The sequence below is a fragment of the Tympanuchus pallidicinctus genome, unplaced genomic scaffold (assembly GCF_026119805.1).
Source record: "Tympanuchus pallidicinctus isolate F22 unplaced genomic scaffold, pur_lepc_1.0 scaffold8, whole genome shotgun sequence".
NCBI classification, from domain to species: Eukaryota; Metazoa; Chordata; class Aves; order Galliformes; family Phasianidae; genus Tympanuchus; species Tympanuchus pallidicinctus.
Window position 1 is genome coordinate 17,721,832 of NW_026294802.1, and position 15,449 is coordinate 17,737,280.

At 40.5% G+C, this 15,449-nt stretch overlaps 1 protein-coding gene across 15 annotated transcripts in view; it reads left to right on the forward strand.

Moving 5' to 3' along the window:
- The window catches only part of ANKS1B (ankyrin repeat and sterile alpha motif domain containing 1B), a 403,660-nt gene that overhangs the window by 353,907 nt on the left and 34,304 nt on the right, over positions 1-15,449 (forward strand). For 10 of the 15 annotated variants that reach the window (XM_052667844.1, XM_052667843.1, XM_052667839.1 and 7 more), the window contains 2 exons: positions 1,268-1,447; positions 13,136-13,210. In XM_052667844.1, coding sequence (XP_052523804.1) covers positions 1,268-1,447; positions 13,136-13,210 — 255 coding nt within the window. The remainder of the gene's footprint in view (positions 1-1,267; positions 1,448-13,135; positions 13,211-15,449) is intronic. The other 5 variants (XM_052667852.1, XM_052667841.1, XM_052667846.1 and 2 more) reach the window with 2 other exon arrangements.

The following is a 15,449-nucleotide window of genomic DNA, read 5'->3' on the forward strand; positions in this document are numbered from 1 at the left end:
AAAGTCAAGCAGGTCTCTGCTGCTTCTCATTGTTTAATTTCTTCAGGTCCCTTCTTATTTTTCTGAAATAAAATACATTTTTACAGCAATGGATAATTCAGATACTGTGCAAACATGCTCGTGGGTATGTTCTAACCAGAGAGCTTATTGACAGAGGAGCATCTTCTGCTGGAAATTGAGCATCATGGGAGGAATGGTGTTACAGCTGTTATGTTATGTTTTGTTGTCCCCTCTGAGTGGCAGCCATGTGGGCTGACCGGGCAAACAAGTTCTAGTACTGCTTCTGCTGGTTGCAATCACCAAGGGCTTGGTTACTGATGTTTGTAAATTGTATTTGAACAGTTGGTGTGATGTGCATGAGAACAGATGTTTCCACAGATACCTACCCAGCTGTCTGTCACCATTGTGGTAGCATATAAGGATGTGTTCAGGAGGATGTGTTTGGCTGTTTGTTAGATGGAGTCCGTGTACCTCTTTGCTGTGGTATTTGCACACTTACCAACACAAGGTCACAGTTCAGCACAGAAGAAAATATGTCTTTTGGGCATTCTAGGAATTGCTACTTGGCTTGCTTCCAATATCCAGCAGTTCAAGTTAACGTACATTCCATGAGACCTATAAAAATGGCAAAGTGTCTATATTTTGTAAATACTCGTGCTTTTTTTTTTTCAGTAAGGGATGTTACTAGAGTTCAGATCACTTTCAAATCATTTTTGCTGCTCAGAGTGGCTGCTCAGAAGTGGTGTAAATGTATTTCATCTTACAAACAGCTAGTGCTAAATCACAACTTTGTTTGGACCTTGGCAAGGAGTAACTCACTTTTATCTCTGTAGCAGATAATAAGAAATGAACTGCTATATTGCACAAGGATGTTTTAGAGAACGGATTTGCCACTTGCTTGTAGTTGCAATTAAGTATTCTTTTCTTTGTGTGGGCCCTGCACCTTAGGTAGCACATTTTTGGCGAAAGAGCCAAATTTCTGAGTGCTGTCTGTCAGCTCCCTAGCCACATGCACAGGAAGAAGAGAGCCACCTCCTAGAACTGCCTTATTCTTCTCACATACAAGGGAGGAAGAGGGGTTTTGAGAAGAAAGAAGTGACTGCTTCCTCTGTGCTGCTGTGAGCTCACTGTCATCTCCATAATGTTCATTCACAATAATCTCCACTTCAGGAATTCTTCATTAATCTTTTTTTAGCCTGAATAACTGAAATACATTTTAAAATGTGTAGTCTGGCAAATATGCTATATATTTATCCTCTCTGTCCAGGAACCCAGCGGTAACCACACTCCTCCTCAGTTGTCTCCATCACTCAGCCAAAGCACTTTCACTACTGGTGGCTCCCTGGACGTTCCCCACATTATCATGCAGGGCGATGCAAGGAGAAGAAGAAATGAAAACTATTTTGATGACATTCCCCGGTCGAAGCTGGAGAGGCAGATGGCACAGGTAGGATTATAACCATGCCATTAAAGGGATGCTCTTTGCTACCCTTGGTTACAGAGCTGATTCTAACCATAGCTATTGGTCTTCCATATATTAAAGCTATTTGTTAACCATGAAGACTGACAATTTTTCTAAGCTGTGTGTTCCAGTTCTATTTCAAATCACATAAGTTGGTATGCTGTTTCTCCTGAGAGGAAGAATTTTGTGGGTGTTTAGGTGCCTCTCGGCTGAGATGAAGGTGCCTGCTGCACACCAGAACATGCAGACTCCCACTGTCACTGCCTCTGGCTTCTGCAGGGAAGTGTGGATTCTTCTATTTCTGAGCAATAAACATAAAAATAAGTTGGCCAAATTTCACTGGCCAAAATTCAGGATGGATGATTTTGGTGATTATCACATTTATTAAAGGAAAGGGTTGGCATTCTGCTAACCTTTGTGATCTGAAGATATATCTGAGTATTTAAGAAAATATTTTATTTTTTAACAGCTCACATGAGCTTCACAGCAACACTAAATTGAGTTGGTTGTTAAATTCTTCGTGAAAGAAAGTCTAAAATAGACTCCATCTCTAAATTTCTTCACCCAACTGCAGTATGAGTATATGTTGACCAGAGTGATGCCCTGTACTGCTCTAATGGTCAGTAAAGTTGATCTTTGGCACCTCATCAGCAAAAACAGCTGAGCTGTTTTTTGAGAGCACATACAACGCATGCGGTGCACTGCAGTGCGAGTTGGGCCTACTTTGGATCTACCATCAGAAGCAGCTGTGCAGCCCATGCAGCTCACAGTGTGGCTCATCCCAACACAGAGCAGAATGCAGCAGGATGCTGCCTTCAGCCCTGCCTAAGCCTTCCCAGCAGTTGTCAGGCACAGCCCAAAATAGAGCTTTAAAATCCAGCCTGGAAATGGCAACCGCTATGCAAATAACTGTATTATGGTGAACATAATGAACAAAAGGCTGCAGTCTCTGAGTTAATTGCATGAACAAGAAAAGGTAATTAAATAAACAAGCCAAACAAGGTGCTGCTGTTACCTGGGAACACAGAAACAAATTGAATTCCGTTTGTTCAGAGGACATTTCTAGGGAGGTGAAATTGCATTTGGTAGGGTGGGGCTCTTTCCTTGCCTTTTCAGATCACCTCATTTTCTGCTGTATAATGCTATTGCACAGAATTAAGGGGAAAGTTGCCTGGTGAATGAGCTCATTTTCAAATCAAAGCCTGCTGGGCTTCTGTGGCAAAAACAAGGCTGAGCTGAAGCTTGGCAAGGAAAAGCCCACTTCTTGCTGTGAACTTCTTGCTCTTTGAAGGTCACAAAATTGAGAATTAAGTAACCACTTGCTCATGGCTGAGTAGACTGGGTCATCTACTTAGTTTATTTTATCACTTAGTTTACAAATCCCTATTCTCACTTCCTCTTTTAGTAACTATCATTGGAGAAGAAAAAGCCATAGTAGCAATTCTTCCTCTCTACTTTTCACTCTTTTCTCTTCCTGTTTGAAGTGCTGATATTCCCAAGAGGTATGACACACTGTCATATGTATGGCACCTGGAAGAGGACAAAGTGGGGAAAGGGGCAGTTTGTAACCACTGCATGACTGACTTCTGTGCCTTCTAACTTTCACTGTGGAATATAACAGTTATCCTTTGGGACTCCAAAGGGGGAAATGGATTCACTGAAATCCGTAAGACAATATTTTCCATCAGAACTGCAGTCTGTTTGGAGTCTTTCTCAGCTCCACCCCCAAATTCTGCACTCCTGATGTATGCGTAATTCCCTTTGACTTTAATGGGAAAGTCAGTAACTCCCTCTGGTGATCCTTCTCACTAAATTGGACTCACCCCATTAAGAGGCTAATCAGGGATTTTTTTCAACCATTTCCTAAAAATAGATGTTTTGTTTTGTTTTGTTTTTGCAATATGTTAAATGGTACTCTGTGAGAATTAACCATATTTCCTTCAAATTTTTCCCCCCAAACCCCTTTGAAGCCAAAGGTATGATAATTACTTCTGGAGAATAAAGGATATCCATTTCATTGATATGAGCATTCCGATCCGTGTTTTATCTCACAAGTTGCTCCTTGCAGTTTGGAGGTTCCTTGACTTATGTCTGATCGACGTCAACTTCTGAGGCTGATACCAATCCTGCTTGTCAGCAAGAATGCTTCTCACAAACAGAATGATCTAGAGTGATTTTTGGAAGTGCTTTGAGCATATCATTTATCTTAACCGCTTCTTTGCTGAGCTATTTGCATGGTGCTGTATGAGTCTGCATGTGTACTGAATGCCATGGTAAACATATGTGCATAAAGTTCTCTTTGAAGTTGTGATTTTTTTGGAAGGGTTTTAGGTGTCTAATGAGATTGATGGATATTTTACAGCCTTGAAGAGAAAGACAAACACATGAGAGTTTTTTCATGGTATTACTTTCATGGACTTTTTAATTTCAGAATATGTTAGGATAAGGCCATTTAAAATGTAAAATCTGAAGAGGATATTTTGAGAAAATGAGATCTAAAGTTGGCATCTTTACCATGGCCTGTGTTTTCACTAATGTTTTATGAGGGAAACAAGCGTGTAGATCTTTGCATCAGCTATGAACCAGTATTTGTTGAAACAATGAGCACATCAGTAAATCTGTATTCCTTTGATCTGCTAAATGGGTTTAAACAATTCTCCAAATCGTAATCAAATCTGTTTGTAAGTAATACAAGACTTTATTTCCTGGAGGAAGCACTGACTTAAATTTACTTAATGTGGGTGGTTTTGTCTTAAGGCCAGTATGTACCCTCATTCACACAGTTCCCCAGCAGACTGTAAGTGACCCAAGAGGGAAAGTCCTAATATGAACAGTGAGGAACAACAGCTGTGGAAGTCACTGACATCTGATTGGATAAATGAGAACAGCCAAGAAGGTAGGAGAGAAGATAGTGAGATGGTTTGCTTTCAGAAAAAGAGGGAAAAAAAATCCAGAAAGGGTTTAGTAGTCTGAGTCATCTTTGACTGTGGATGTTGAGTTCTGAGCCTACAAGTTGTACATTAATGTGAACAAATTAATGTAGTTTAAAATAGCTGAGATTGCCCAGACCTTTAAAATAGAAGTGAAATCATGCAGGCAAAGCCTAAGGGCTTTGGATCTGAAATCAATAGGAGGATCCCTACTGAAGGCTCTTAATTTACCCCTGAGATCACAGGGGGGAAAAAAAGACTATTTGTGGTGAAGAGCTCTGGAGGTTATAACATCAAGAGTGTCCTGCCCATGGCAGGCAGAAGGAGATAGAAGGAGATGTAGGGTGCACCTCTGCACATTGCTCATTGGCAGCTGATGGCATGACTGAGCAGGATCCCATAGTGGGTTCAGGGCTCTCTGGTACTGGTGCATATTGTCCCCAAAGGTGAACACACCACGTACCCTGAGGTGTGAATGTTTATTGTTCTGGGAGGTAATGGGTGCCCCTCTGAAGCTCTCGGGAAGCTCTGTGTTGTGTCTGCCTTTGGGGAGAAAAAAAGTGTAGTGAGTCAGGTTAAGCTTCTTGGTTGGGTAAACCATACAGTGTCACCGCAGTGGGAAGAAGGGAATCCTTTAGATCGGAGAGTTAGAAACATTATTCACAAATCCTGGCAAGATATGTTAGTTCCCAGAGATACGGAACCCAAATTTTTAAAGCCTTCCCAGGTACATTGGTTCCCATTGTTTGAGGGCTTTTGTTTTTCTGTTCTCCAAAGCACAAGATAACCAATGTGTGATTTCATTGTAATGACTGGGTAGTAAGTTTGAAATGAAGCTTCCTCCACTATTGGGATTATGCTTTGTAACATTGTTTTGTAAATTATAGTAGTTCTCTAAAGGATTAGGAGGGATAGGTAGGAGCTAGTTATTTAAATGGAGATGCTTTATCTACAGCAGAGGAAAAGTGGAATAAAAAAGAAGAGACAAAATTAATGAAGACATGTTTACATGAAAATAGTGAAAAAATACTTCTGCTTTCTGAAACTATGCTTTCAACTCAGTAATATCTTCCAAGTATCTCATGGATACTGGCGCATTCATTTCTCCAGTGCACTGTGGGGCTACATGATTTAAAATTGTTTTCCATTTTAAAGCTAAGAAAGTTGAGGTATAGGGATGTTGCAGCTTGGCGGACAAGATAAAACTGTTGTCTGATAGGATCTGTTTTCAGGTGGTAGTTGTAGTGAGTTTTTTGTTTGGCACACTTTGTGGGTTTGTTGTTTGGTTGGTTTTTTTTTATTTTCAACCATGGTATGGCATTTTTTTATTTGCTTATTTCCTGCATCTTCTTCTGTCTCCTTTCCTGCTTTAGAAGGATTTAAAGATTATGATGAACGGAGGAAAATATGCCCAAGAGAAAAATGATGTGTAAAATGAGATTATCTAAGAAGACGTGAAGAATGGATTTTATGAATGGTTGAAATTACTGGTGAAATAACAGATTTCTTTACTAGTGGATTTAAGAAACAGTAAACACAAAACTATGGATGCCTAAGTTATTTCATTCTGTGCTTACTTCTCATGTGTTCTTAATTCTGCTTTTCAAATAAGCAACAACAACAAAAAAGATTGTGCACACTCTGAGGATGAACAAACACCATTTTAAAGAAAAGTATATAGAATCCTAACAGGATGTTCTGTCATTCGTATTTTCAGGTGCATCTTGTTTTTAAATGTAGAAAGATGACTTGTCTATGAAGACCTTCAATTTAACATCAAAATAAAAATACTTAAATGATTTTCTATTTTTGGGGCGTTGTATAGGTTCTACTGAAATTTGTCTTTTTAATTCAGATACAGATGTTATAGAATAACACCATAGATTACTAAGTCTTGAACCATAAATTTGAACAAACCTGCATCTGTAAAACAGAATCACAGAATCACAGAATGGCCAGGGTTGGAAGGGACCTCAAGGATCATGAATCTCCAACCCCCCTGCCACATGCAGGGCCACCCTTGAGTATTTTGTATTTAGTGAACAAGGAAACTGATAAAGACATGAAAAATGTAAGCAATTTCTGTCTGAACAAAAAGATTCATATTTTTCAAAACAGCTACAGAAGCTAACATTTTAGAACTAAAGCTGTGGGATGTGGATTATACCTACATGCTGCTTCAGCATATGGAATTAAGGAAGTTGTTTCTATATTTGGTACTAATGATCCAAACTAATGCCATAAATAATATACCAGGATGGGGACAGATGTTCTTTATTAATTTACTGTTTTTCACACTCAGTCATGTGAGCTAGAGGCTCTGCATTGGAAAGATTATATGAAAAATGGAGGAGAATTATATGAAAAATGGAAAAGTTGAGGTAGCTTCTACTGACAAAGAGACTGTATTCTTGATGAAAAGCTGAATATCTCAGAGACAAAGCTGAATTTTAGAATCTAGCATTTACATTTTTAGCTCCTGTAAAAGAACTTATACTGAGAGTTTGAGAGGTTCTTCTGAAAGAGCTCAGCTTGCTGCTTTTTTTACGTGGTTTTAGTTTTGCTAAAATGTAGATACTTCTGCCTAATGTTCCCTTCTGAAGCTACACATTTTATTTCTATGCTTGTCCAGAAGTTTGCCTCCTGTATGCAATACAAAAGGGCTGGGCAGCGCTTGTAGCTGGCAGCACCAGCAGAAGGGAAGTCATGAATGGGTGAGGGCCTGGCCTCTCACCATGAGCCACTGGGCCAGTAGAATGGCTGTAGAGCTGAGGGTGTTTATTTCTTGCTCTAATAAGAACTGATATTTCTAATTTCTGCTCCACCTATTACAGAATTGCCAATGTCAGATTTCACTCTCCATCTCGCAAGATCTTGTTTCCACTGGAGGATCTGTGATTGTCCCGTTGATAAGACAAGTTCTCCTGAGGGCTCTGGGAATGTTCAGGGAAGCAACATTCATTGGTACTGCACAAGTGCTCTCCCACAGTCCTGAAATATTTGGAGTGACAATTACAAAAGGGGCCAGACAGTCTCATTCATCACATTTCATTTGTTTCTTTCAGCTATTGCACCCTCGAAGGTTGTTTGCCATACCAAGAATGATTTTCTAGGGTTTGATCCAAAATTCTCTTCATTTCTGGAGTGAGACTAAATTATAGTTAGTGAGATAATTTGCAACAAGGATGCCCCTAGGTTTCCCATTGCCTTTCTCCAGGAGTCCCCTTGCCTTAAGTTATGATGTCCCACTCTTCTCAGACTGGCTCTGGAATGAGGAGACACTTTGGGGCTGATATTAATATAACCATGCCCATGGCTTTGTGTTTTCTAGACTTCTATTTTATTATTGTTAATCTCTCTTGGATTCTTTCAGTTTGCTTCCATCTTCCATGAAGTAAGATTGGTTGATGCTCCAGATGGTACCTCTGTATGTATGGCCCAGAAATTCTTTCCCATTAATTGCAATATGCTACTTATATTAAATACATCCTTTTGTTAAATAGGACAGGCGAGTTCCATTAAGGGCTACCAGGGCGGTTGGTAGGCAGGAGCTCTTGCCTTGTGAAGAGAGGCTGGAGGAACAGGGATGGCTGGACAAGAGATGGCATCAGTACAAAAATGGGAAGAACAGAGGCTTAGATTGGGTGTCCAGGAAAAATTCCTCCCCATGGGAATTTAGGACAGCAAGGGGATAAGTTGCTCATAGAGGCTGAGTAGTTTCTGTCCCTGGAGGTTTTCAAGACCTGGCAGGATGAAACTCTTAGCAACCTGATCTCATCTTGCAGCTACTCAAGTTTTGAGCTGAGGTTGTAATGTAAACTTCCTCAGCTTCATTCCAATCCCCATTATTCTGTGTTTTATTTGCTTATTCATTTGCAAAACTTCTATATTTAACTTGTGGTGTCCTCTTCCATTAAACACTGCTATTTTATTTGTCTATTTAATCTCAACTTACAAAGGAATACTCTTGCTAAATTTTTATCTGACCAGTTTCTGCAGTTGGTCAAATCCATTTTCTATTCATACCTGATTCTGGAATGTCCTTGAATTCTGAATCCTCTCCAGAAGATCTGCATGATGTAGATCATTGTGGATGCTCTCAACATGTTCCCATCAAGTTATGCTTAAATACTAATAATTATTCTCTAAATGTGTATTTCAATTTCTTGTGCAGTCACTGCATTTTGATTCAAGCTAGTTTGTGTACAAGGAATGGTCTCAAGTCACCCAAGTCCTGCTGTGCTTCTCCTTTCTGCTGCTGATTTAGTAGGCCAGTTTTCTAACAAAGGAAGAAAATTTGATCTGAGATGATTCATAATGAACAATTTCATCACCAACATCTTGAATTTTCTTGCCTCATGGAAGCTCTGGTAGGTAACGTGTCACAGGCAAGATGACACTTTTCCATTAGCTTCAGTTTTATACATGTGTAAATTAATATGTAGAAAGCTAGGTACAGAATGCACACATCCATGCAAACATTCCCGAGTGTTTATTTTACATGTCCAGGAGCAATGTCATGTTTCAAGGGGCATGAGAACAAGGACACATCTGGTGACTGGATTTTTAAACAATTTTGCTGGCCCCTGCCTTTAGGCTGACAATAACTTCCCAAATCTTTCTTTTCTCCCCACCTAAATATTTCTTTAGCCCTTCCTTTGTTGTTTCAAGTATTTTCCATGACTTTTTGAAGATAATTGCTCCTAGTTTAGGTAAATCTTCAACATCTCCTTGAGTGCCACCGAGTTGACCAATGCTGAATATGTCAGGGCTGCCTTCTACCCAGCTCCTGTTCCTTCTGAATATGAATTCCAGGTTTAATTTTCTGTTGCTTTCCTTCTTTCTTCTCTTTATAAATAGTACCCTTTCCATTATCAGTCTTGCTGCCTGTGATCACTTTCAGTAATTTATGTCTTCAGATTATCAGCAAAGTCATCCTTTTCATTAGAGATGGAGCTTAAGCTAACTTCTTGGGTAATTTTGTTCACTTTACAATGCATTAAGTTACCTCCTTCACAGTCAGCAACATTGAAGACCAATATATGCCCTGTCCTACGTTTTTTTCCAGTAAATCTTTGAGTAATTAGAAAGAGTTGAAGCGGATGGGAATGCAGAAACAATTTGTGAAGTGACTGGCTACTAATTTCACTGCAGGTGTCTGAGATAGTTAGGCCCTGTTAACTTCTCTCACAGATGAAGTTAGCAGGAACAGTGTATGTAAATGTGTTGTCTTGAAATCATGGATGTTAAGTTATATAAACAGAAGTGAAAATGTCCATAAAATAACTCATGTAAAAGATAGTCATAAAGTGAGTCAGAGATTATGTCAGAACTGACTACTGGGGAAGTAAGGGAGATAAGCAAGCGGAGAGCAGGACATGGAGCCTCATCTCCTCCCTCTAGCACTGTTAGCCAGCCCCTACGTCATGAGTAGCTCATGGTACTGTGAAATCTGTTCCCTTTCTTTCCCTTCCTGTCCATCAGAGTTGTGTCCTACAGTGACTAGATGGAAATCTTTTATGTATGGAACACCTACAGCTTTACAAGGGAATACAGTATCACAAAAGTGTAGTATCGTAGTATATCACATTCTTGTTGGAGTGTTGTTCTTCCCAAGTGATAAATGCGTACAAATAAGAAATGAATGCTTGATACTAATCATACTAATCAGCTGCTTTTTGTTGCTGTTGTTTGCTCTGTTCCTTAGGAAAATGTTATTTCACAAGCCTACTGTGAGAATGGTACTGGGTGCCCAAATGTATTTCCGATTATTATGGTGGAAGTGCATGCATGGATTTAGTTATTTTCCTTCTTTTGGGAAGGAAAATGTGTTATGTTTTGGGAACTGAAATTTGGGTGTGTTTGAACTGCAATCCCAACCCTCCTTCCTACTGCCTATTTCCTGTCCTCAGATGCTCACTTAACCTTTCTCCTTTTTGTGGTTTCTTCCACTTCAGCACAGGGGTATGCAACTTTCAGTATTTCTCAGGGGGATTTCATTGTTCATTAAAAAAATTCAGCACTTTGAAGACATAAAATATGCATATAGGAAATGCTAAATATTTTTACAGTGGTGCAAGGAAAAGGTTGGTTTCTGAATTTGAATTCATTACCTTCTGTAAAATTAATGTTCCTTTTGTATGGCATATCAGTACCTTTGCCATTCAAACATTAATGAGTGCAGAACTGAGTAATGACTTTTGCACGGCTGTACTTCCAGCTGGCCATTCATACATTCAAGAGACATTCACATTATCATTTGCTGCTGGTCCTCTTTTAATAAATCAAGTCACCCCTACTTAAAGGCAATTTAAATCCTACATCCTCCAAACCATTAGTTCTGGAGGTAAGAAGCAGAGACCGGGACCCACAACTTGTCTCTTGCAGGTGAGTGCTTCAAACTGACTTTATGCACTCTTCTTTCTCCAAGGACTTAAGGAAGACTTCCCTTCATTTGTAATAGGGGTTGAAGACAGCCTGTCTTCTGCTGCTTTAACCCAGGGAGGAGGAAGGTGATACACATAGGTGTGAACTCCCTTGGCTGGAGCACAGCATCAGATTCAGAGCTCCCAGCTCTTGGAGTGAGGGCACCATCCCACAGGGCTCTCTTTGGGATGGGAGGAACAGGGTGGACAGCACGGCATGTGTAAGAAAGGGTTGATTCCCTGCCTTTTTTTTAAAGTGTGGCAACTTAAAGCTTGCATATGCACTTACTGCAGCATCATGTTACCTATTCCTGAGTTAGCACCAAGGCAGCTGTAGCTGTATTGTGTATTTATTTATTTATAACAGCCTCTGGCAGGAGGCACCAGGCACTCCTAAGGGCAGGTCCTCAGCAGAGGCAGAACTGGAGGACAACCTTAAAGTAGTGAGAACTGGCTGTACAATACAACATCCTGGCAACCCTTTGCCACCACCCTCAGTGCTTGAGAGAAATGAAATGTCTATTAGTTTGCAGTGCCGACCTGATTTCCTTACTACTTTCAGGACCTCAGGTAGTGCATCCAAACAGCACTGAAGGATGTTTTCTTGACTGCCAGGTGCTTGGGGATGCTGCACCTGGCATGGAAATGCCTTCACTTTTACTCTGTTCTTGAAAAGCTGAGGCATAGCCTCTGATAGGCATCACAGTGATGGGCGTGGATGGAGCACCCAGAAGTAAGCTGACATACTTGACACACAGAGGAGGGGAAAAAGACAACTAGTGCCAAGTGGTGAGATATCTTAATAGCGTGCAACAGGAGTAGCTGGAGGGGTGGGTGCTGCTGACCCTGCACAGTAAACACCTGTGCATCACAGGGGTGGTCTGACTGCAATGTAGCAAGTTGCAGAGGGTGAGGCAGTGGGTAGTAAAGCAAAGCCAAAGTTTTAATTGACTAATTTAATTAATTAATGCTGTTAAAACGTAGAGCCTTGCTTGTCACTGAGCAAAAGCAAAGAACTTCAAAAACAAGATAGAGAAGAAGAAATTAACTGAATATGGGAAAATTTAAAAGTTATTGAAGCTGGGGAAAAGGATGTGTGTGCACGCACTTCAAATCATGAAATAAGGGATGATAACTTTAGGCAGCCACCAGCCTGTCTGGTAGTTCAGTCATCTGTCCAAAGGGTGCCAGTCTGCCCAGTGCTGACCAGAGCTGGTGGCCCAGTCTGCCGCCAGCCAGGCAGCCACGTTTCAGGCTGCTAAAGGTAAGATCAAGAACCCTATTTCTGAGTGGAATTGCATTTTCAAGGGTTATCTGTTCTGAGCATTGATGCTGAATTCCTGCTGCTGCCAAGGACCAGCAGTGCACACTCTGCTGCTGTTAAATTACTGATATATTAATCGCTAGATATTCTGGATGCTGCAGTTGAATTTTTCATGCATCTCTACTGCCTTTTGTTGCTGCCTGCCTGAGATACTGTGGGCAATTGCTTTGTTTTAGTTGCCTGGCTACTGTAAAATGTTGTCTTAGCTTTTGCTGGGGTGCCACAGATGCTTTCTTGATGACTGTCCAAACAAGGAAATATTTAACGGATGCTGGTGAACACTGCACTTGCCTATCTCTGTTGCTTTTGTTAGAGACGCTGCGGTATGCTTACTTTGCTTGGCCTACTACATGCTATCTATAAAACAACATAGAAGGTGGAAAGAAACTTTTTTATTGCAAAGTGGAGCCATGGTCAATACCAAAGGTAATATTATCTGTATCTCTATATGCAAAGGAAATGTTGCTGGAAGGAGATGGTGGCTGACTGCTTCACTCCATTGCAATTCTTTTCTGATAATTATTACAAAGAAAACTAATCTTTCCTGTTGACTATATTGCAGTGTTTTTCCCTTCCTCTATTGTGAAAGTCTCCAGCAGAGTGAGATTCAAATATTGAAGCTTAATTAGGGGTGTTGACTTCAAACTTCCTCCCTGCTGAAAGCTGAAAGTAACCAATATTTCTTCTACTCTCTGCGTTTTCTGCTTGTGCCTGCATAACTTTATCTCTTTACATCACCAGCACTTGTGACTAAATTGTTTTCTTGTACTCACAGTTGGAAGCCTCTTCTAACATCACTGGATAAGCTATGTTTCCTTCCAGTCATCCAAAAATATTCTATCAGCAAATTACAAAAAAAAAAACAAAACTTTTAACAGCTGTTTTACTTCCTTCTTTAATGTTATTGCAAGCCTTTTCTTAATTATTCCTGCCTTTTGGCAGTTGCAGTGCATTAATATTTACAAGATGAGATGTAGTTTTCTGTTTATATTAGCAGTCCTCTGTCTGTGAGATCTGGACCAACCAGAATGCAGGATATCCTTTCTCATCGATCCATCAGGTTCATAATGTAAGATACAGTGATAAATGGCTATGTTGTCACTCTATGGATGTACAGTCTGTCGCCGTGCTGTTCTCCTCGAGTGTCATGTTGTTGGAATTACAAAAAAAGTTTGTAACCTGTCCACTCTCCTTTGGGACTCTGTGTGCACGCATCGTGTATCGTGTGGTCAGCGTATGTGGGCTGTATGATGCGCATACAGGACGTGGAGGTGCCAGCAGACGTCTTGCTCAGTGGGAGCTTTGATTTCTGTTCTTGGTGTTGTTGTTTGCTCACTTCTTCAAAGCGCGAAACAGTGTAAACAGCTCAGTTTGCACAGTTTCAGCCCCACAGTGTGTTGTGCTGCCCTTTCTGTCTTAATCTATAGGCTTTGCCCAGCTGAGGAACGTGCTGTGTTTGCAAAGGCAGTAAGGCACCTTTTGGAAATCAGAGGTAGCATAAGGCAGTGCTCTGAATTTTCATAACTTCTGTGACAAAGCCTCACGTGCTGTGCAAGTGAAAGCAGAGTTGGTTATTTCTGTTGGTACTGCAGTGTGGTGAGCACAAGAGTCAGGAGTTCAGACTTGGCCAAGCACAGCTGTTCTGAGGTTCATAGAATCATAGAATGGCTTAGGTTGGAGGGGACTTTAAATATCAAGTTCCAACTCTCCACTGTGGGCAGGGCTGCCCCCCACCAGCTCAGGCTGCCCTGGGCCCCATCCAGCCTGGCCTTGGGTGCCAACAGGGATGGGGAGCCCACAGCTCTCTGGGCAGCCTGTGCCGGTACCTCACTGCCCTGCAAGTAAAGAATTTCTTCCTAACATCTAACCTAAATCTCCCCTCTTCTAGTTTAAAGTGATTCCCCCTTATCCTGTTACTATTAGGCTGTGTAAAAGTTGGTTCCCCTCCTGCTTTTAAGCTACTTTCATGTCCTGGAAGGCCACAATGAGGTCTCCTTGGAGGAGGGTGGACCTATAGATGTTTCTGTTATATAACTGCCTTCTTTCAGTATTTCTGGCAGGGAGGAGACATTTTGGCTACTGAGCTTTCGTCTTTCAAAACATAAGTACACCATGAGCCCATTTCCATATTTTCAAAAAATAAATATAAAAACAACTAAGAGAATAATAAGGAAATAATTAGGATTTGACTGGCCTGCAGAACATTTAAAATTCTTACAGAGCGAAAATTATTAATTTTTCAGCAAAAAGCAGAGTATCTGTGTGCTCCCATGTACTGTTGTCATGGTAACTGATGCATGTTCCCATAACTAGTCATGAAGCCTCAACAGGTGAAGAGTTACAAGATGTAGGCCTTGATAAAAACGAATATGTTCATGCCGTTAAAAAACAGGCATGCTTTTCCAGAGCAGGGATGTTTTTTAACTCATCATTTTAATATAAAGATGAGGCAGGAGTTAGATTTTATAGAAGTTAGTGAGATTTGACTACCTCTGATCCAGGTGCCTTTAATGCAAGTCAAATATGGTTCTCAGGGAATGAGATGAACTAAAATAATCTGTGCCACACTTGTAAAAATGGCCAAATAGTACTAATCTACTTCTGCAGTTCATTTGACATCAAGTATCTAACCCTTCCAAGAGCCCTGAAGTGCACATTCACCCATTTTCTGGGTAACGAAGCACTGCAAGGGCATGAGAGATTGGTCTTCAAGTCCGTACCCTTTGTGGTAAAAATTTGTCACTGTAAAAGCATTGGAACTTATCCATTCTGGCACCTTGTTTGAAACAGCTTTGAGATGTAAATTCTTTGCCTGCAAAATGTGGAACAAAACATCTTTTTTCTCAAGGTGACTGAGGCCAGAGAGAGGAAAGACACTGGCTAGAGACCCTGGGAGGCAGGAACACCAGAGCACAAGCAGCACAACGAAAACCATGTGAGGAATTGCACAGCTGTCTGACGAGCTGTGAAGTGAGATGAGGAATAAATTATCTCCTGCCTTTCTACTTTTCAAACAGATTTAAAAAAATCTCCATACCTACATTGTCTCATAAAAAATGCATAAGCTTAAACGTTTGATTATTTCTTATAATTGCAAATTAAATATTCAAACAAGACAATCCATATCCTATAAGTATTTTGAAAAACTAAATTAAATATCATAGTTGGTCCTGCAAAGTCATTTACAAATGTTTCCACAGTGCTTGAAAATGTTCGAGTGCTTATTAAAGGCCTGAATCTCAGTGCATCAACCGTGAGCTGTTTGACTCCAGCTCCTCAGATTTGCAATTAGTTGTAATTCATATTTT